Source organism: Sciurus vulgaris (genome assembly GCF_902686455.1).
Source record: "Sciurus vulgaris genome assembly, chromosome: 15".
Taxonomy (NCBI): domain Eukaryota; kingdom Metazoa; phylum Chordata; class Mammalia; order Rodentia; family Sciuridae; genus Sciurus; species Sciurus vulgaris.
The window spans coordinates 40,383,980-40,405,263 of record NC_136476.1 but is presented as its reverse complement, the minus strand read 5'-3'; the positions used below and the strand labels follow the sequence as shown (position 1 = coordinate 40,405,263).

Here is a 21,284-nt window from a genome sequence, read left to right as displayed (position 1 = left end):
TTTCAATAAAAGGCAAAGAGGTGAGACAAAAACCACCAAGAATTCAGGTCGAGTTTTAATGACAGCTGGGGGTTTAGTTTAGTGATAGAATACTTGCCCAGCACACATGGAGCTCTGGGTTCAATCCTTAACACCATATGTGATACATTTAATGGGAGAAATAAAGCATAATTTTGTGATGAAATTATCCAATAAAGAGGGGAAAATAGATTATGAAGACAGAGTTGCCAGTGATGTCCTTGACTGGGTCAGAGGTTTGGGATCTGGTGCATAAGAGGATGATGAAGCAGAAAGTTATGATAATGGTTCTCAAAGTGGGGTTCCTGGATCAGCAGCATCACCTGGAACTTACCAGAAATGCAAATTATCAGACCTCACCAGAGACCTCAGGAGTCAGAAACTCTGACTCCTGAGGCAACATAATAAGCCCTCCAGGTGATGCTGATATGTTTCAAGCTTGAGAAGCACTGTCGTGGATGGTGACAGATGGAAAATAAAAGAGTTTAGGGGAGGGAGAAAGGGGTCCTTGGAAGTTCTCTCCTGATGTCTCCATTTTGTCAGTGAAGGAGCAGAAAGTGAGGTTGGGAGAGGGGTTGAGAGAGCTTAAGCATCTTAAGATATGTGACCAGTTTTTCATTTACACAAATGTTTATTCACTATGTGCTAAGAACAAGGAACAGAGGATCCTACACTTAATTAGAAAATAAAAAAGACATGGTCCTTGCCTTTATGGGGCTTACAAAATAGTGAAGAGACAGAAGTTTGTAACTGAATGACTTTTTTTATGACTGAACTTTTTAACACAGGAAGTTTTTACTCAAGGTTTTCTTTTGAATGGTGAGATATACTTTAACCATTACCAATGTGGCATGTCTTTCCCAGTTGCCTCACCCCTTTATTGGTGCTGTTTAGATGGCCAATGTTTCCCTTTAAAGTGCTGTGACCAAAACTGAATATCGTGTTGCAGAATTTAATGCCAAGAACCAGAAATTCTACCTTATTTACACAACTGTGATGGAGCCAGCTGTCCGCTGTCCTCTAGTCTTCTTTCTTTAAATTGTGTTAACTGAAGGAGTAGATGCAAAGTTTCTGATAGTACAGTACAGAAACGTATGAAGTACTGAACAGGTCTTCTGATTCACTATCTCAGAGTTTACCACTAAGCTTCTTTCCAGAAACTTCCTATGAACATAGGGCAGATCCACATGCTCAAACTGCATACTTATTTTACTTCACACATTTTTCTGATTTACATTTATTTATTACATTACTCCACATTAGTACATAAAGACACATCTGTTCTTTCTGACAACTGACTGCACATGTACCATCATCATTTATTTAGAGCAACTCCTGCCAAGGAGAATTTTAGCCATTCCCCAGCACTTGCCTGTTACAATTTCTGAATGCACTTAGGTTAATCTGCAAAATATTTTCAGGTATCAAATATAACGCTGCTGATCCAGTTTTTTCTTTCTTTTTGGTTAACATTTCACATATTAATTATTTGGGTTGCCATTCTCAAAATCACGAACATCAATGACAAACACAACAGATTATAATGCCAATGAAAATTCTGCTTGAAGCAGATGCAAATCCACCAATTAGTAAGATGTGAAGTCACTAAGCCAGAGCTTTCCAATTGTGCCCATCATCCTTTCAAAATGATCAAAACTGATCATAGTGTTCACTTAATTTAGTATCTTAAAAAAAACAGAGCTGGGGATGCAGTTCAGTGGCAGGGCCCTGGGTTGTATGCCCAGTACTTAAGAAAAAAAAAAAAAAAAAAAGTAAGTAGCATAAGTAGCATACAAGTGAGAAGTGAGATCCTCAAACATGAGGCAGGAAAATTATACTGGTTTTGTATAAAGGGTGAATGATTAATAACAAAGAAAACCAGAGTTTATTCCATTTGAGAAACTGCTAGAAAAGGCTACTGGACTCAGAAAAGTTCTTATCCAAGGCAGAGAAAAAACTATTTTCTAAAGGCTGCAATACAAATGTCCACAATGTTCTTGCCTTGACATTCTTGGTACCTACTAATAATGAGGGAGAGTAAGGTATGCTCTATGTTACAGTGCAGTACACTCATGGGTTGCAGAGCTGGAGAACCCTGGTTCAGATCTGTCATTGTGTCCATGGACCTCTCTAATCAGTGTTGGAACCACTGTATCAGGGAGTCCAAGTGTCATAATCACATGTAACCCAAAGGGCTCAGTGTCACTGCTGGAGAGTGAATGGTTTCCTTACTGTCTATACTTGGCAGTTTATCATCTTGAAGTTAAAACCACAGACACAAACACATTAACTTTACACTCTTTAAGCAAAAGACCCTGTATCCCCCATCTTAAGGTATCCTGTAATATATCACATTAAGAAATATTCCTATAAAATCAGTGATATATATATGTGTGTGTATATATATATATATATATATATATATATATATATATATATATATATATACATACATACACTAGAGTTGCAGCTCAGTGAGAGAGTGCTTTCCTAGCACCTATAAGCACTGGGTTCCATCTCCAGTACCACATAAAAACAAATAAATAAAATACAGGTATTGTGTCTACCTATAGCAAAAAAAAAAAAAAAAAAAAAAAAAAAAAAAAAAATCAATAATATAAAATATACAGTAAAAAGATTCTACTTTTAATTCTACTAAGAAACAAACATCACCAACTCATGAAAAATTATCAGCTCATAAAGAGTAGAAAAATATTAATTTGAAAATATCAGACACATTATAATGTATTTACTTTTAAAAATAGTTTTAACATTTAGACAGTCTCAGAATTAAGCATGTGGCTTTTCTCTGGGAGCTGATGAAAACGCAAGCTGTGTGGCAACCAATGGTCCTTTTTCTAACAGAAAAAGAAGTAACTTCCTTAAACAACACTCCTTTTAAATTTTGATTTATTGCCAGAAAGTGTTTAAATCCACTTCCAGTTTTCAACTTTATTATTTTACTAATTGTAGAAAAATGTGAAGATACAGAAAGATTCAAAGAAAATTAAAATTATCTAGGATCCCTTTCCCAAATACAATAAAAGATTATGTATACTTCCTTCTGGTCTTTTTACATTTATATAGCATTTTAAAACAAATCTAGTATAGTTAAAATGTTCCCTTTTTCTCCATTTCATAATATACATTGACCATTTCTTTAGAACATTAAATATTACATGAAAACATGATCTTCAGCTGATTGCTTTATAATCTAATTATAACTAAACCATAATTGACCTTCAGCTGTTGGAAATCCAGATTGTTTTGAATACTTGCTATCGTAACAATAACTGTTAAACATCTTTCTTCATACATAGATTCTGTATGTATCTCTGACAATTTTTTAAAGAGAAATTTCTAAGAACACCCAACAAAGTGCATAAATATTTCTAAGCCTTTTGATACATTTTACCAAATTGCCCTCCAAAAAGATTGTACCAATTTACAATACATAGCTAGAGTTCCACTTCTTCCCCATATTCCATGGCAACATAGGAAAGTAGATATTACCCTCAAACTTTTATTGTTGCATATTTAATACGGGAAGTGAGGTGAGAATGCTCACTTCTTGGTGTTTTCCCCCAAATGTAAGACTGCCCCTACGTTTACTGTTCGTTTGCTTTTCTCTGTGCTGTCGAGCAGTCTCAGTCTTTAAGGCAGGGTCTCCAGTACATGCAATGATGCAATGTCCTCCCACATGCTCTTCTTTTGCAGGCAAGGACATAAGAGCTCCATGTCTTTCCCAAGTTTTTGCTTGTTTTTTGTTTTCCCCTCAAGTTAAGCAAATACCCAAAATGACTGGAAAGTCTTCTTTTCTTCTGGGCAGTCATACTATTTTAGTGTCTTGGTAATAAAACAGAAAACTGGGCCATATTCTGAAAGGAAGAAAGCAGGAAGAGGTGACAAGCACTGTAGGCAGAGGTAAGTATGCTAATTAGCTGGAGTGTCTGCTAAAGCTGGGCTTCAAAAACAATAGCAACAGAGTCCTCCAGATTTTGTTTTTTAGATTATTCACAATATTGTGTGTGTGCGTGTGTGTGTGATATTGTGGACTGAATCCATGGTCTTGTGCATGCTAGACAAGCGCTCTACCACTGAGCGACATCCCTAGCCCTTTTTATTTTGAGACAGGGTCTGTCTCATTAAATTACTAAGATTTTTCTTGAACTTGCAATCCTTTTGCTTCAACCTCCTGAGAAACTGGGATTACAGGTGTGTTTTGTCACTTCTTTTTCCCATAAATGAGGTTAAGAATATTCTGATAGACACATATCCATCCATGTACTAGGACACATTTTATATTCCAACTTCAGCCTGGATAATTGTTTATGCAACCTCTATCTCTTATTCTTATCTCACTCTTTTTAAAAGAAAAAAAATCACTGAAATTTTAATGTGTCTTTATTTCCAAAAGAATAGAATCATCACAAGAAGTCTTTGTGTATCTTTCAAAACCAGAGCTTGACATACAGGCACATCAGTATTTCTGAAATGAATTAGTGAGCGAGTGAATGAATGATATACATTTCAGTGCTTAAAAGACTGAAAATACTACCTAGTTTAGGGACTGTTTGTATGGTGTTCCTTAATGTTTTAGAATGAAGGCCATAATATCTCAATTTTGTCTACAGCAGTAATTTTTCTTTTCTCTCTTTTAACTCTCTGAAAATCTGAAGACACATTTACCTAGTTTAAAGGTGTATACATATAACAAATTCAGAAGCTTCCAAAACACCCCAAAAGTCTTCTGCCACTAAAGCATGTTTTTTACCTAAGAAATTATTTTTCAGTTCAAGAGTCTATGGTGGAGGTGGGAGGAGGTTAGTTGAGAGACACCCCCCCTCCCCAAATCCCACCTCTATCATAGCTGGCAGATAACATGTACTTACAGCAATGAAAAGCTGAGTGACATTTCCAACAAACAGACACATGACTGTCACACAAGTTGAGGTTTTGCTGCCCTGCTGCATTATACTCAGTTGAATGTAACATTTCAAAATGGAATAAAAAATAAAAAATAAGCCACCTGGCTTAAGTTTAAACCAACACTGCTAATTCATAGAATTTATTTTTTGTTTTCCTATTCTTCATAATTAGAATAATAATAAAGGTTTCCTGTATCTTAATTATGATAAAACACTTCGTATGTAGGAAAGGACTATCATTTATTCATTAAATAACATTTTCAAAGCCAGGTATAGTGGCATATGCCTGTAATCCCAGTTACAGCAAAAGGATCCCAAGTTTAAGGTCAGCCCAGCAATTTGGCTAGACCCTGTCTCTCTCTCTCTCTCACACACGCACACACACACACACAAATTATCTCCTAGGTACACACTACCAAAATCTACAGATGAGTCCTCATAGGAAGGAAAATGTATTTTAACACTCTTGACTGGGCCAGTCCTACAAGCCGAGACATCTTAGTGACAGTGGTGTGCTAGAACCTGCTTGTACCAGCTTGCAAGAGCCATTTCCCAACTTCTCAGTGGCTCCACACTGGCAGCTTCACATGGGCTGTCCTAGAGTATTTATACTATATAAATCAGCAAACAACATGAGTATTCTAATCACAGTAAAACTGTAGCTCTCATTTCTGAACTGCTAGGTGGTAATCCAGGTAGTCAGGGCTCTATCAACCTTCATACACTCTCTCAACTTGTCACAAGACCAAAGAATGCAGGTGTGTGCTAGGACACCTTGAGATAGAGCCTCTTTTTTTTTTTTTCCAATTAACTTTTTTATTTGTTCTAATTAGTTGTTACATGACAGTAGAATGCATTTATACATTTTGATAGATCATACATAAATGGAGCATAATTTCTCATTTTTCTGACTGTACATATTGTAGGATCACATCAGTCATGTAGCCGTATATGTACATGAGGTAATGATGTCTGCTTCACTCTATTATCCTTCCTATTCCCATACCCCTTCCCCTCCCTTCACTTCCTTCTACTTAAGGATACAGCCCTTTTAGATAATAAGGAAATGCAATAACTGAACAATCTGAGGCATCATGTACTTCTAAGGTGGTTTAAATTATATTCTGGGAGCTAATACCAGAGTTGGAAAGCTATCAATCTGAAACCAGTTTCACGTTTATCATTAATGACTGTTAGTCTGATGCAACACTGCGCCATTTTGGTATTGCTATGTCATTTTTGGTTTTGAAGGCTTGCCAACACATTGTATGAATCTACCAAAGAGAAAATAGCTTTGAAAACAATGTAAGCCATACACCAAGAAAGCACTGTCAGTCTCTAAAGAAAGACTTAGTAATAGACTGCAACACAATGTGAATAATCTGGTACACAAGATAATAAACTCTCCCCACCTCAGCTTCCAACGGTCTTGGTCTTGCATTATTAGTCAGAAAATATGATTGTTCAGTTTCACAAGTGATTGGTATGGTAGTAAATGGCATAAAAACTTGCTGAAAAAAAAATTCAAGATTGCATAAAATACATAGGGAAATGGACCCAGTGTGAAATGCAAGTGAGAAGACAATGTCTAAGGTCTCTGGAAGTGTGTGCTTGCAGCTGGCTGACACTTACCTTCAGGTTATGGAGTGTTTCTGACCATTCCATGGATCCTATCTGAGGTATGGCAGTGAGGAGTAAACTTTTAGCTTTGTTGGCATTTTCTTTCAGGGTCTTTAAAACCCGGTCCACTGAAACCTAGAGAAACAACAGCATAGGATGTTAACTGAATTTACAAGTTCACTGCTGTTCACAGAATATTTCTCTGAGTTCCACCCTTGCTATGGTGTGAATGTGTGTGTCCCTCCCAAATTCCATCTGTTGAAAACTAATCCCCAGTGTGAGGATGCTAGGAGGTGGGCCTTTGAAAAGACATTAAGTTGTGAAGATAAAGCCCTTATGAAAGAGACTAGAGATCACAGAGAGTGCCCTCCCCGCTTTGGAGGGTAAATGAGAAGTGAGACGGCTATGAGGAGGCAAGCCCTCACCAGACACCCAATTGGCTAGTGCCTTGACCTTGGGCTTCCTAACCTCTAGAACAGTGAAAGAAAAACTTGTCTATAAGTTACCCAGTCTGAGATTTTCTGTTATAGAAGCTTGAACAGAATAAGAAGCCTGACTGGTAAAATCTGTTTACATCAAGTTCAATCCCCTACACAAACACTGCATTTATCAAGATGATTTTAGTCTTAGGCAAAAGGTCTTGGAGGAAAAAAAAACAAACAACGCATTAACAATTTTCAATATGGTATCTGAAAATCAGATGTATAATGGACTAGGATGATCTGAAAACAAAGTTCTGTTTTCTCCATGTCCATTGTAAAATGAATTCCACTCTTAAAATGGTGGCTACATTGGATAATCACATGTAAAATAAGTACTATCTCTTTAGAAAGGTGTTCTAAAACTACTAAAGAAAAAAATTATAAAATCAAAGAATCAAAGTATCACCACTGATGACCACTGTAATGAATCAATGGTTTGGCTGCTAACATCACAAACTAACCAAACAAACCAAAACCTCCCTACTTATTATGGGATTCTAGGAAAACAAACAAACAAAAAACCTAATAAAGTCACCTGAATCTGATTAAATTTCTAGATCTAGCTGTCAATTTTCAGAAAATACAGAGAGTAGAGAAACCTGTTACTCTAAGAGGAAGCTTTCCTAAAATTCAGACTGTGAGAAACTCAACAGGACAAGGGTCTTGGTTTTGAAACTTAATAGGAAAAAAAAAAATTCTTTATGACATTGAATGAGAAACTTGAGTTTTGCCTGGATATATTAAGGAATTATTGCTGTAGTATGATAATAATAGTGATTATATTAGATAATTCCTGAAATGTTTCTGGATTAAAATTATGGAGGGGAATGCAGATGAAATGTGATTGGACATAAGTTGAGAGGACAGTGGTTAGAGCTGGACATTGGGACTCATGGATGTTCATACTATTGTCTACTTTTGTATTATAACTGAAATTAGATTATACCTTTCTGTTTCATGTCCAGATTGCTACCACAAACACTGAGGAATGTTTAGGGGGACAAAAACCCAAAACTAACAAACAACGAAAAAACCCCAAACCATGGGAACCATAGCAGAGGGAAATTTCCAGTATCAAGCAACACAAAGCCGTGGACAGCTGGGTATTTGCCAAGAACATGTAAAGGCATGGTTTAAGCTGAGTCATTAAATGCATGTATATGAAGCACCCAAGAGATTACCTTATTTTTCATCATCCCCATACTCTTCCTGTGAATGATATATCTATATAGACTCTGACCTCTCTTTTTGCTTCTGCTGTGAGGTTTCCCCCAAATGCCCTTCCTACTGACTAGCTCCCTAGAATAATTTAACCATCTCCTCAAGGTCCATCTAAAACCTCAAGTTGGGTTCTATGCAAACGTTCCCCTGATACTACTTCCCCTGCCCAACTCCATCATGGCTTCCCCCTTATGAGCCAGTACTGTACTAGTTGTTCTATACAGATCATTTGCTTTAATCCTCTCAGTAGTCCTGCAAGGTCAGAATTGTAACTAAACAACTCCAAGCACTCACTCCTATCCCCTGGCTTCATTCTGCACAGAAGTTAACAGGTTCAATAACTTGTCTAGTGTCATAGGTAAATGAAGCAACTAGACTTGAAGGTGGGTTCAGGCAACTCTAAAACCTTCTTGCCATACCAGGCGATATGTCTGGCTTAAGCACACGACACACAAGGCCAGCTGAGTTGGTGCCACCTTTGTGTGTCTTCCTGGTGGCATTTAACATTATTTGTCTTTATGCCTACTACTTACAGACAGTTCAGGTTCTCTGCTTTTGAATGAAGTAGCTCTGACTGACTGCTTCCAACTCTCATCTGAGCTGCTAAAGGAAATCACTTTTACTTCTGCAAAGGAAACATGCTGAGCAGAAATTCACAGGCAGGAAGCAAACTCCTCTTAGGGAGCCAGCTGCAAAGGCTGGAGTTGCCTATTAATTGGATGCATCATCTCAACATTAAAAAACTGGGTCACCCTTAGGTTACAAAGCTCCCAGCCAGATAGTATGGTGGGACTTGAAGTCAGTATTTGCAAATATGTATAAAAGGTATTGCAGTACTTAGCAATACTGCATTACACTGAGGTGCCAGGATAAGGCATTCATGTAAAACCAAGACCCTGTGTTCATCTATCTATGCTTCCAAGCACCACACACATGGACAGGCATGGCAAGAGTAGCTAACCCTTTTTGTTTGTTTTAAATGTGAAATTGGATGGTAAAACAAGCAACTCTCTGAGCTGTGGTAAGGTCCTCTTTGGAGGTGTCATCCCCTTCCTTCAAAGTTGATATCTGTAGTTTTGTCCCTTTCTCTATTTTATTTATATTCTGGTATTAGAGCTGGAACCCAGGGGTTCTTTACCACTGAGCCCTTTTTGCTTTTCATTTTGCCATAGAGGCTTGCTAAATTGCTGAGGCTGGCCTTGAACTTGTGATCCTCCTGCTTCAATATCCTGAGTTGCTGGGAATGCAGGCATGTACTCCTGCGCCTGGCCCCTTCTCTATTTTAAACTGAGATAAATGACAGAAAAATGCTCTCTCGGGAATAGGAAAAGAGGGAAGAGATTATTAAAAGATACTTAAGAGGCTTATCATTAACATACAATGTTTGGACCGCTAGGGATCCTTATTTGACTAAACTGCTAAACATCTTGAGATCAGAAGGAAAATACGAGCAGTCAAATATCTTATTATATCAAGAAACTAGTAAATATCATCTTATATCAAGAAACTAGTAATCTTAAAAAAAAAAAAAATGCCATTTTAGAAACCTATTCAGGTCAAAAAGAGAGTGGGGTGGGAGAAGTGGGACAGGACATATGCATAACGCAAGACTGGCCAGGGCTGGTACCTGTGGAAGTCGAGATATGGGTTCCATAGATGTTTAGTTTCCCACAATAAAAATGCTGGTTTTGGAAGCTTCAAATTCTAGTGGAACATGCTATCTTCCCTGCCTCAAGCTCTCTGTGATCTTGCATCCAGAAGGCTCACACCATTTGTGGGCCTGCCCTATCTTGCTGCTATATCCCTCCTCTACATCATGTCCTTTTTTTTTTTTTCCACATCATACTTAAACCGGGATGGTTTTCAGACTTCAGATAAGTCATTTGATCAACTGGAGCAGGACTCCTGTATCTCAATACATTAGTTTTTCATAACCCCTAACTTTCTTACACTGGCTTACTCAAATGTCTACCTTCCCAAAAGAATGCTAGCTTTCTAAGAATTAGTCAGTCAGTTGTCACATTCAAGTGCTGAGCACAGCATCAGTCCATGGCACATTAAACAGATGAATAGGGACTTAGGGATGCACAATCTTAGCAGGAAGAGGTAATAGTTTTTCCCCACTTGAAAACAAATAAAAGAGGCATAATACAAGAAAATTATGATCACAATACACCTTTATCCTTCAAATAAGGCCCAAGTCTTATTGTGATTCCCAGCAGATCTACATGCCTACAATGAATGCACTGTTCACTCTTGATTCCTGGACAAAAATGTCTTTCTGTGAAGATCTTTGTTCTTATCTTCCAATGGAAACTACAGAACATACCTCATAATACCTAATAACAACTTTAAATCTTGTAGAAAGGCACTCTCTGAAACTAACACACACACACACACATACACAAAATAGTTAACACACTTTCTCAAAGGCTCTTGGTACCTAGAAACCCATGCTGCGCATGTTCAGAAAAGAATTCCACCTACTGCTTCCTCGTGCTCCTTCCAGCAATCATAATCTGTTGCCATGGCGATGCCTGCATAGCAAATTCCAGCCTCCTTAGCAAGAACCACCTCTGGAACTGTGGTCATATTGATCACATCTGCCCCCCAGGTGCGGAACATGAAGCTTTCTGCCCGGGAGCTAAAACGAGGTCCCTCGATTGTGACTATCGTCCCCTTTGAGTGACATCGGAGTCCTAGCTTCTTAGCAGTTTCTATGAGGACCTAGAAAAAAGGACCACAAACTGAAAACATACAAACATATGTATGATTTATAATTTTATTTCTTCCCTGATGTTTAGCAAGTTACTTATTTAAAATAGATTTTTCATTAGAATGCCCTTGGAGAGAATCTGAAAGACCACAGAATGGGGTCTCCTACCCTACTCATTTATGTAGTCCTCTGTTTTCCCAGTCCCTTGCATACATAGCTCAACACTACAGGAACAGATAAGACTTCTGCATGTACCAGAAATTTGCTTACCTGCTTTAATCTCATTTACATCTTAACAACTTTAAGAATCTAAGCTGGGTTGTGAATTTGGACTCAGGTCTTAACTCTTGACCTCTCAGGGTAATAAGCTAAGGTGCCTCCTGTCATGCACACCTCCTCAGAGTTGTGCTGAGTTCTATTTCCTAAGCTCCTGAGGAGTAACTACTCATGTTTTTTTATGCAGAAACTGTAGGCTTTAGTATAATCTTTGCTTTGAGTTAGAAAGTCATTTCTCTGTTGCCTGTTGCTGCTCTAAGATATATGGTATACAGATTTTTTCCCATCCAGCAATAAATTTGTCTTGATATTCCTTTAGTGGCGAGGGCCATACATGGGTTTTAGAAACATTAAAAATTTTGATCATTTAATTCAGCTTTTTAATAATGAATGTCTATCTTCAGGGAATTAATTTCATTTATTTTTAGCCTTTTTTTAAAACATTCCCTTTTTAAAAAAAATTAGCCTCTTCAACTTAGCTGTTAACCTATTAAAACACTGGTAAAAGTCACTTAACCTCATGCCCTAGTATTCTCGTCTGTAATATGGGAATAACAGTGCTATATAACTCAAGAGATATCATGAGGACTAAACAAGCTAAGGTATATGGTTGCACAGAATTGTCCCAGGAACACTGTAAACACTACATAAAGGCTAAACTGGTCTTCCAATGATTATTAATGCCAGCAACTTTTACATGTTTGCCATATGAATGGCAAAGATTCCTTGGATATTGGATATATAAAATGGAGGAATTCAAAAGTCAAAAGAAGACTCTAATCTAGGCCCAAGTTTTATCTGCACAAGGCTGAACTCTATAAGCAAATTCATCTATTTCCTTACACATAATTCATATTACGCCATGGAAAAGGGAAAAAACATTTTAACAGGAGCCTTGGCAACTCCTAATTTGGAAGCATGATAAGCAATCAACAATGAACGCTTAATGCTATACTGTGCTTATCTTATAAATGCTGAAAATACGTTTAATCTAACCTTTCTCCCACACAATACAGGTTATAAATTCAAGGGTTCAAGTCCTTACTTCCCCTCCCCCAAGCCCAGGCTTGCCTTTATTAAGTGTCTTTAAAGAATAATAGAGCTATGTGTCTTGGCTAAACTTCACAGTGTTTTTGGACATGTGTTAAGATCACAGCTACTATGTCCCACTGGTCAGTGAAACCTAAGTCCTCATCATGGCTCTAAGAATTCAGAACCATGATCGTAAGGAGGAAAAGGAGACTCCTGGATGTAGGGTGGCCAAAGTGACAGGCCCAGGGCCTCGCTGCTGAACTAGGACTTTGCATACCCAGGAGAACAGATAACACCATCCTAAGGAAGTGGGGAAATAAACCACAGGGCCAAACTCAGTTCTAAGGCTGACTTCATTTTCTTGTCTTGAGTAATCAAAATAGAGCTACTGAAACTACCACAACCCTCACAAAGGGACTGGCATTATTAGATCACCAAATAAAAATGTGTTAGAACATTTTTATCTTCTGAAATGACTACAAGTGACATTATTTTCAGAATGGGTAATGTGTGTACATGGTCCAAACCAAAATAGTGTGCAAAAGACCATTACGGTGGAGAGAATTTCTCTCACCCTGACTTAGGAATCAGGTCACCTGCCCTCCAAGGGAAACCCCTGTTACAAGTTTCCAGTTAAATTTCTAAAAATACTCATCTCTTTATACATACACAATTTTTTAACACCAATGGTAGGCTATGGCACAACCATCATGCACCTTGTTGCCACTTGCCAATTCATTGTGACAATCCTTCCTGATGAGAATGGGAAAGATTATGCTGGGTTGAAAATGATAATTACCAAGTGGCAGAATCACCCACGTGTGACATTTTTATACAATATTTTAAAATCTCTTTTTGAGTATATAAGAACAAAATAATATTCAGAAGACATTTTTGCCACTTTCTTCAACTGATTTTCCCAGTTGTCTCTCCCTCTTTATGTGGGGCTCTTGGCTTGGCTAATGGTAGCTAAATTAATTGTTTCAAGGGAAGCTAAACTGTATTACTGGAGACTATCACCCCATCAACATGTGCTCTATAGAGATCATTAACACTTCTCTACCTGCTTCTACTCTTAGTTCCCTAAGACACTATCTTTTGCCTGGCACCAGATCCCAGGCTGCATGCTAACACATGCACTCACTCCTTTGTCTAGTTCTTTCCAAGATGCCCCCATGTTGAAATGGATGAGAATATTATCTATACTTCATTTCACCCTGGATAGCAAATTTATTATGTGGACAGATCTGTATTTCAGAGGTAAGACTACTAATATTCTGACCCATTCTGCTAGCAAGCAAGTATCCACAAGTGTGGTGCTCTCTCTGTAAAAAAAAAAAAAAAAATCTGTCATTTTTTTTTTTTTTTAAACAAGTAAAAAGTGTATTTCTACAGAAGTCACAGAGAATCATTAAGTTGGACTGAGCATAAATGCTAAACAAATCCCTTCTTTCTATATGTGGGTAGTAAAATGATCTGAATGACTAATTTGTTTAGATATTTATATTCTTTTAAGTTAATTTATATGGTAGATTTTAAAAGACAATTTGTTTCTGGCAATACTTCTGATCTTTTGGATTGTCCTTGACTTTCAAACCGAGGATTGCAAGAAAAGTGACACAGGACCTTTGAGTTGCAAGAGACATTTTTAAAATTCCCCAGGAGCTAAGGCTGAGAGTCTCACTTTATGCCATGAATGGCCCCTGTGTGACTGCCATCACATTTCTGAGATTTTACCCTAATGTTGGAGCAGAGCTGGACAATAATAGACAAACTCCGCTCAAAAGCTGAAGATGCCAATCCAAACAGTTTTAGATTACTGGTAATAATTTAATTCATAAAAGCAGTTACCAATCATTGGATGTCCTGTAACTGACAGGCATGGCTCAAGGCACTTTGTATTCGTTCTTTTGCCCCTCACAGTCCTGGGAAATATGTTATCATCATCTTTTTCACAAATGAGATCACTGAAGTCCAGAGATGTTAAAGAATCTGCCCGATAATACACAGCTATCAAGCTGAAGAGCAGAGACTTGATGCTAAATAATCTGGCTTCAGGCTATATTTATGTTTTTTTGGTACTGGGGATTGAACCCAGTGGCACTTAACCACTGAGCCATACCTCAACCTTTTAAAATATACTTTTATTTTGATATAGGTCTTGCTAAGTTGTTCAGGGCCTTGTTAAGTTGCTAAGGATGGCTTTGAACTCACAATCCGCCTGCCTCAGCCACCTGAGTTTCACCACTGCACCCAGCTCTGACTATATACTCTTGACTAACACACTGTCCTATACTAAATTATTTAAAAGATATTCTGACAGCAGAAAATAGACACTTTTTTTCTTTTGGTAGTACTAGGGATTGTACACTGGGCCTTGCACATGGCACATGGCAGTAAAGTATCCTACCACTGAGCTACAACCCCAGCCTACAAAACAGAAACATATTAAGAAGGTAGGCTGCAGTCGGGTATGGTGGTACATACCTATAATCCCAATGACTCGGAGGCTAGCCTCAGTAGCAAGACCCTGAAAAACTTAGTGAGATTCTATCTCAAAATAAAAAATAGAAGGGAAACAACTCTTATATAAAACTTGCACAAAAAGTAAGCTTGAAAGAAGAAGGGAGATCACCTGCTCAGCTAATTTATCTAACTGCAGATGTCACCCCAGGCCCTTCTGACCTTTTCTGGTACACTTTCCTGAAAGTTCACGAACCTCTCTTGTTTTGGGGCAGAACGGCTCAGCCAATGGAATATGGCATACTCCTCTGGCACAGGAATGACATCCATCATAGAAGGTCTGAGGCCTCATGGTGGTCCTATAAAAAAATTAAGTGAAAGGTTAAAAAAAAAAAAAAAAAAAGCCGCCTCTCCATCCTCTGAGGGCTGATAAACCAACAGCATCTAGGTCAACATCCTACTCTTTCACTCTATAATCAACAGCCCCAAATGATGGCAGCAGTTGCTCATAAGGCAGTTTCAGGAGAGCATCTGATTCTTCTGGTTCTGGACAGCTCAACAGGAATGAAAGTGTGACCACTGGGATTGTAGGTACAACTCAACCACAGGTTCAGGAGGCCAAGTAAACACATAAGAAGTCAAAATGAAAATGTTTCATCATTGGGAATTATAGATCACACAGTGAGCCCTGTATACCCATCACATAGATTCAACAGATTCCGAATTTTGTCAGATTTGCTAGGTTTGACAAAACCTAAAATTTGTTAGGTTTTTCATGGTTGTAATCCGAGGCTTTCACTTAGACCATGTTCAGATCTCCCTGATAACTTAAAAAAATTTTTTTGTTTAACTGTTGTATTCTTAGTTTCAGGGTACAAACAAGATCCTTACCTTACATTTTGATTGCCATACCTTCAAATTAAGGGTAATTCCCAGACCACTGACCCATTGAATAAAGTAGCTATCTTTCCCCGCATACAGGGATCTGTCTCTTTGCCACCTCATTTAGCTTGTTCCTTTTACCAACTGTAACCAGGTCTCAAGTTTCTTGGTTCAAGTTTTTGGCACAACATTTTTGAATCTATAAGAGGGGTTAAAATTACCCTAAGGTCAAGTCACCCAGAAATTTCTTGCAGAAGTTTTTACAACAAACTACTTTTATTTATTTATTTATTTTTCCATGCTGGGAACTGAACCTAAGGACTTATAGATGCTAGAAGGTACTGTACTCCTTAGCTATCCCTGGTCCTTTGAGAAAGGAACTCACTAAATTGCTCAGGCTGGCCTCAAATTTCAGATCCTCCTGCCTCCTTATCCTAGCCCTCCTGAGTAGCCAGGATGACAGGCATGAGCCACCATGCCTGTCTCAGAACAAACTACCTTTTATTTATGTCCATTAATTTTTTTTTTTCCTCCTAAACTTGAAACAGGAAAAGACAACCATTTTTCCCACAGAGAGGAAAGACAGGGAAGGATGAAACAAAAGAAATTCACAGGGGAAGGTATATAATCTGATGTCTTCTTCCAGAGGTGGGAGTAGGGGAGAGTACTGGGAAATCCTTTTACAATTCCCATTTACATAACCACATATCTACAGAACAAAATTAACCTGTTATTCCCATTTCACCACACTAGCTGGCACTGAAGCCATCTCACTTGTAGATGAGGCCTCAGTGCCCTCGAAGAATGCAAATGCTGCCCCTGATCCTCCCAACCTTTGTGATATGTATCTTAGGGGATAGGCCTAGTTAACCCCAAGTAATGTCAGAAGGGTTGAAGAACAGGTGTAATGGCTGCTACAGTTATGTCAACAGATGCTCCTCTCTGCTGGAAGGACTGCCCAGCAAATGGTGCAACATCCTTAACTCCAGCTCCCCCTGGTCTCAGCCTTCAGTCAGTCAAGTATTAACAACAACCCCACTTGCAGCCATGATTACAAAAGAAGGGTTTCAAATCCTCCAGTGGTACACCCCAACAGACATCTAAGCACTACTGCCACATCTTCTCTGCCCACCCCTCCCATTTCTCTTTGGCTCTTTGCCTTGTTATTCCTTCCTTTGTACTGAACAGCTTTACTTTCAGGCAAAACATGTATAAAAATAGAAAATGCAGTTTTGCTACAGAATTTTAAATTAATCACATAATACATGTGTTCTGGGCGAACTAATTAGCCTCCTCAAATCTATCCTTACTTTCTTTCAGATGGGATCACCATGTTGCCAGCTCATGACCCTCTGCCTTAGCCTCCTTAGTAGTTGGGATTACAGGTATGTGCCACCATGCCTAATTCCCTAAATTCTCTTCACAAGTTACGTGGAACCTCTCTGCTACTATGGTCTGAAGGTGTGCTCCCAGAATTTCTGTATTGAAATCCAAACTCCTAAGATGATATTAGGAGGCTATGATTAGGTTGTGGGGGTAAAGTCCTCATGACTGGTTATCAGTGATCTAATAAAAGAGGTAGCATATGGAATTAAGGTTGCTAAACAGCTGATCTTAAGATAGATTATTCTGGATTAACCAAGCAGGAACAATGCCATCACGAGATGACATTAGAGGGAGGTGGAAGAGTCAACCTCAGAGTAATGAGATGAGAAAAGAACTCCACCCACCATGGCTGGCTTTAAAAAGATGTATGGGGACCATGAGCCAAGCAATGTGGGAAGTAGATTCTCTTAATCCTGCAGAGGTCTTAATCCTGCAGAGGGAAAGGTGGCTCTGCAGACACTCTTTTTTTTTTTTTTTTTTTTAATTTTTTTAAGCTCAGTGAGACCCAGGTTAGGTTGCAAACTTGCAGACTTGTAAGACAATAACTTTGTGTTGTTGAAGCCACTTAAGTTGTGTAATTTGTTATAACAGCAATAGGAAGTAGATGCGGGTGCTTCAGTGGTGTGAGATATGATTAACTCCATTATGGTTTCTATAATAGCAAACAAAGAACTGCTGCACAGATCTGCCCCTTACTTTTTCTTCAACCAATAAACCTTTCCAGCAAGGCAAGGAGACTAAATTTACTTTCCCAAAGCATGGGATCCACTGATTAGCTGGTTTTGCCATTTACTGGCTATATACCTCTTGCAAAGTAACTTTGATCTCTTTTTCAGTTACATCAGCTTTCTCCTATTTAAAATGGGAATAAAACCATTTACCTCATATGGCCATGTGAGAATTGAATTATATTAACAAGGTGCAGGTGCTTGGCACTCTACCTATTGCTCATGTAGTTACTAAATGAGTGGTGGTTGCTAGTATGCCTGCTTCTGTACATCTCTTCTCCAACTTTACATGGTAATTTTGAGGAGCCTCTACTCAAGTATATCCTCAAAATTGCTTGAGGTTGCCAACCAAAGATATATGCAAAGAAAACTGAATGAACAATAAATGAAAAAGTGCCCTTTGAAGAGTGAAGGAAACAAAATCACGATGTGCATTGGCAAAATTAATGAGTTTAAGACAATCAAGGAGAGGCCACTGGGGACAGGCACAGTGGGAGAAAAACCTGGAGAATGACTGGTAGGCTGTTTCTTAAATCAAGACCCTTGAACTGGTTATGGTCATTTGTTAATATTTCTCCTTTGGGAAACATGGAGTTGCAAACAAGTTGAGGGCAAACACCTGTCTCCCAGCAGAACCAAATACAAACAACATACCTCTGAGGCAGTTTCAGAACATGACCTGCCTACAACAAGCCCTGGCACGCAGGAACATGAGTCAGTTCATTTCCTGGCAAAGCAAAATGTCTGTGTTCTCAAGGAGGGTGGCTTTGGGGAAGTGATTCTGCCAGCTTCATCGAAAAGATATCCAAATAAACAATAATGTGAGATGAGAGAGAGGGAGTTCTGATATGAAGAGCAACAGATTAAGAAAAGTGGATCCGTTCTATTAACCAGAAAGAATTGAAAAAGTTATGAATTTATCATTAGGATAGTCCCACTGCTGCAATCTCCGGAGTGTCCCTAACTATTTATGGTGCCATAAGAAAGAAAAAGAATGGATGCTTTTATCCCAATGACAAGAGACTGCTCAATTAACATGTTACATATTTTCCCTTCCCATTTTCTGTATTTTCATGAGGTCTTACTAACTGTACACTGCACATTACTACAGAATAAAATCCCTAACTGTGACCCATGTGGGGACAGCAATCTCCTTGTTCTTACCTGTGAAAGGATAAAAGATACTAAGGAGGGTGCTTCCTTGTGTTGTGATAATTTGCAGTCAGCAATATCATTTGGGTTACAAAAACATTTCCTGAAGTAACTATGCAGCTTTATAAGCATCCTGAGAACTGCTGCAGGTCAATGTATGTCACCTTACTGAGTCCCATGGCTATGCAACCACTGTCTCTGTTTATTCACCCAGGAAACAATACACACATGTCCTCATATATAAATTAGAAAAACACATGCTTTGGTGCTTTTATTCTTAGGACCATACACTGCAAAGGGGGAAGAAGGTTGATTGGAAAAACTTGGATGTTTTAAAGTTTACTAATGGGACACAGAAACTTTTCAAAAGGGGACTTACCATTTCCAATAGCAATAGTTAAATAAGTGTTGCTATTTCCAGGAGTTAATGTCAACTGACATGTGACAAGTGCTTAATATGTTCTTTCACGTTGGAATTATTCAGAGACAGACTGAATTCATGTTCAGAAGACCGGATATGATCAGATAATAAGTATTAATATTCCCCCCCTGGGGGAGGAAAATGAGTGGGGATCCTGGGCTTTCTAAGCGTCGCTGGCTCTTTGCGGTTCCAAGATATTTGTCACCGCCTGCAGCAACAACTTGCATGGGTCTTATGGGTGGTGGAGTGGAAACTGAGGCACTTCTATCTTTCTCTTTAGTGCACTGCTTTCTTGCTTGTTCATTTAAAGAGGATAGAGGAAATGAGGTTTACTTGCTTTGATAGGAGAGAGAGAGAGAGTTTGCTTATCAGAGACAGAGACTTTGCTTAAGAGAGATTTTGAAAGAAGGACAGGCTTTTCTTAGAGCTTAGAAGAAGAGAGACCTGCCACACCTTAAAGTCCTGCATCCTGTGAACTAAGGGTCTCCCTAAGGTGTCCTAGTGATGCATTTCAGTTCTCCGTTCTGCGATCTGCCTTCCGCCGCTGCCTGCTAGCTGCTGTGCCATTTTTCCCTACTAGCTGCTGTCACGCGTTTCCTAGCTGCTTTCGTGTTTGAGTCTTCTTCTACTACTTTTCTGCTAATGGCTGCTGTAGCGTGTTTTTCCCTCTGGCTGCTGTCGCGCGTGTGTCCTTCTTCTCCTGCTTTTCTTCTGCTAATGGCTGCTGTGGTGTGTTTTTCCCTCTGGCTGCTTCTAATGGCTGCTGTGCTGTGTCTCGCTCCGCCTACGCTTATATCACCTCCAGGAGGCGGAGAGCAGGGCCACGCCTCTTACGCAAAGATTAGGCGAGACCCTCCGAGCAGGCAATTAGTGCTCGAGAACACATGAGCATACATTGTGTGCGTGGACGAGAAAATCACCTGAGTGTGCTTATGTCAATTAACCTCATCGCTGCCGATGTGATCAGGCGCCATCCCGGCACCGCCAACATGGCACAGCCCCCAACATCTAAGTGTAAATGTCAGGGAAGAAAACCATTTCTACAAAAGCAGTAAGAGATTTTAAAGCATATGTCAAAGATTTCAAAATCAAAATTGAAAGAAACTACCAACAAATTACATCCCATTATAGGAACCGTTGAGGTCGTCTATGTAAATAGCATTGTGGACATCATTCTTCCTTAGGCTGTGGTCAATTCAAAAATCTGGGTGTACTGCTGCTGATCACTGGCTGCCACAGCCCTGAGGATCAGATCCCAGAGGGCAGCAGATGCCTTGGCTCCATACTTTTATCACCGTCTCTTGGTTTCTACTTCCAGAGAGAAGCATGGGAACTAGATTTGAGGGGAGACAAGTTGAGAGAAGGAGGAATGTCAGGGAAGGAGCTGACTCCCAGGAAGGCAGTGGCTATGGGAAGAGAGGTGGGCTCAAGGCATGCCAAGTAACAAGACAGCACCTTCTGGAAACTGGACACAAGGGTGACAGATATTCCCAGCAATGAGGGGACAGCACTGCCAGTGTTCCTTCCAGATATAGTCCAGAAGTGTGGCTTGGGGGAGGGAGAGTGGGGCCCGAAGACAACCACGGGAGAGAATTTAATCCTGAATTATAAAATCTGAAGTCTCTCTGGGGCCTTGCCTCCAGGCAGCCAGGGTAGATCTAGTAAGGAAGAGCAGGGCTGCAAGCATGAAGGGCAGCTAAACTAATAGGCTTTAGATATGAAGCTAAGTTCAAATCCCACAGGGTCCACTTTTGAGTCAAAGGTAATATTTCTGGGTCTAAGTCTCCTCAACTATAAACTAGGGAAATGACTGCTGCACAAAAAAAAGAAAAAAAAGTGATGAACTGATGGTGTCACCTAGCAGGAATTCAATCCTTGATAGTTCAGTATTTTTTGTAGCAGGACCTACTTATGGTGAGGAATCAGTAACAGAACTAGGTTCTGGAGCAAAACATAAGA

At 39.1% G+C, this 21,284-nt stretch overlaps 1 protein-coding gene across 4 annotated transcripts in view; it reads right to left on the bottom strand.

The window, feature by feature from the left end:
• Window positions 1-2,473: 2,473 nt before the first annotated feature.
• MTAP (methylthioadenosine phosphorylase) overlaps window positions 2,474-21,284 on the bottom strand; it is a 39,292-nt gene continuing 20,481 nt past the window's right edge. For all 4 annotated transcript variants that reach the window (XM_079112427.1, XM_079112426.1, XM_079112428.1 and 1 more), the window contains 4 exons: window positions 15,013-15,115; window positions 10,757-10,996; window positions 6,579-6,701; window positions 2,474-3,896 (listed from right to left, as the gene is read on the bottom strand). In XM_079112427.1, the coding sequence (XP_078968553.1) occupies window positions 3,858-3,896; window positions 6,579-6,701; window positions 10,757-10,996; window positions 15,013-15,115 (505 nt within the window). In that variant the 3' untranslated portion in view covers window positions 2,474-3,857. The remainder of the gene's footprint in view (window positions 3,897-6,578; window positions 6,702-10,756; window positions 10,997-15,012; window positions 15,116-21,284) is intronic.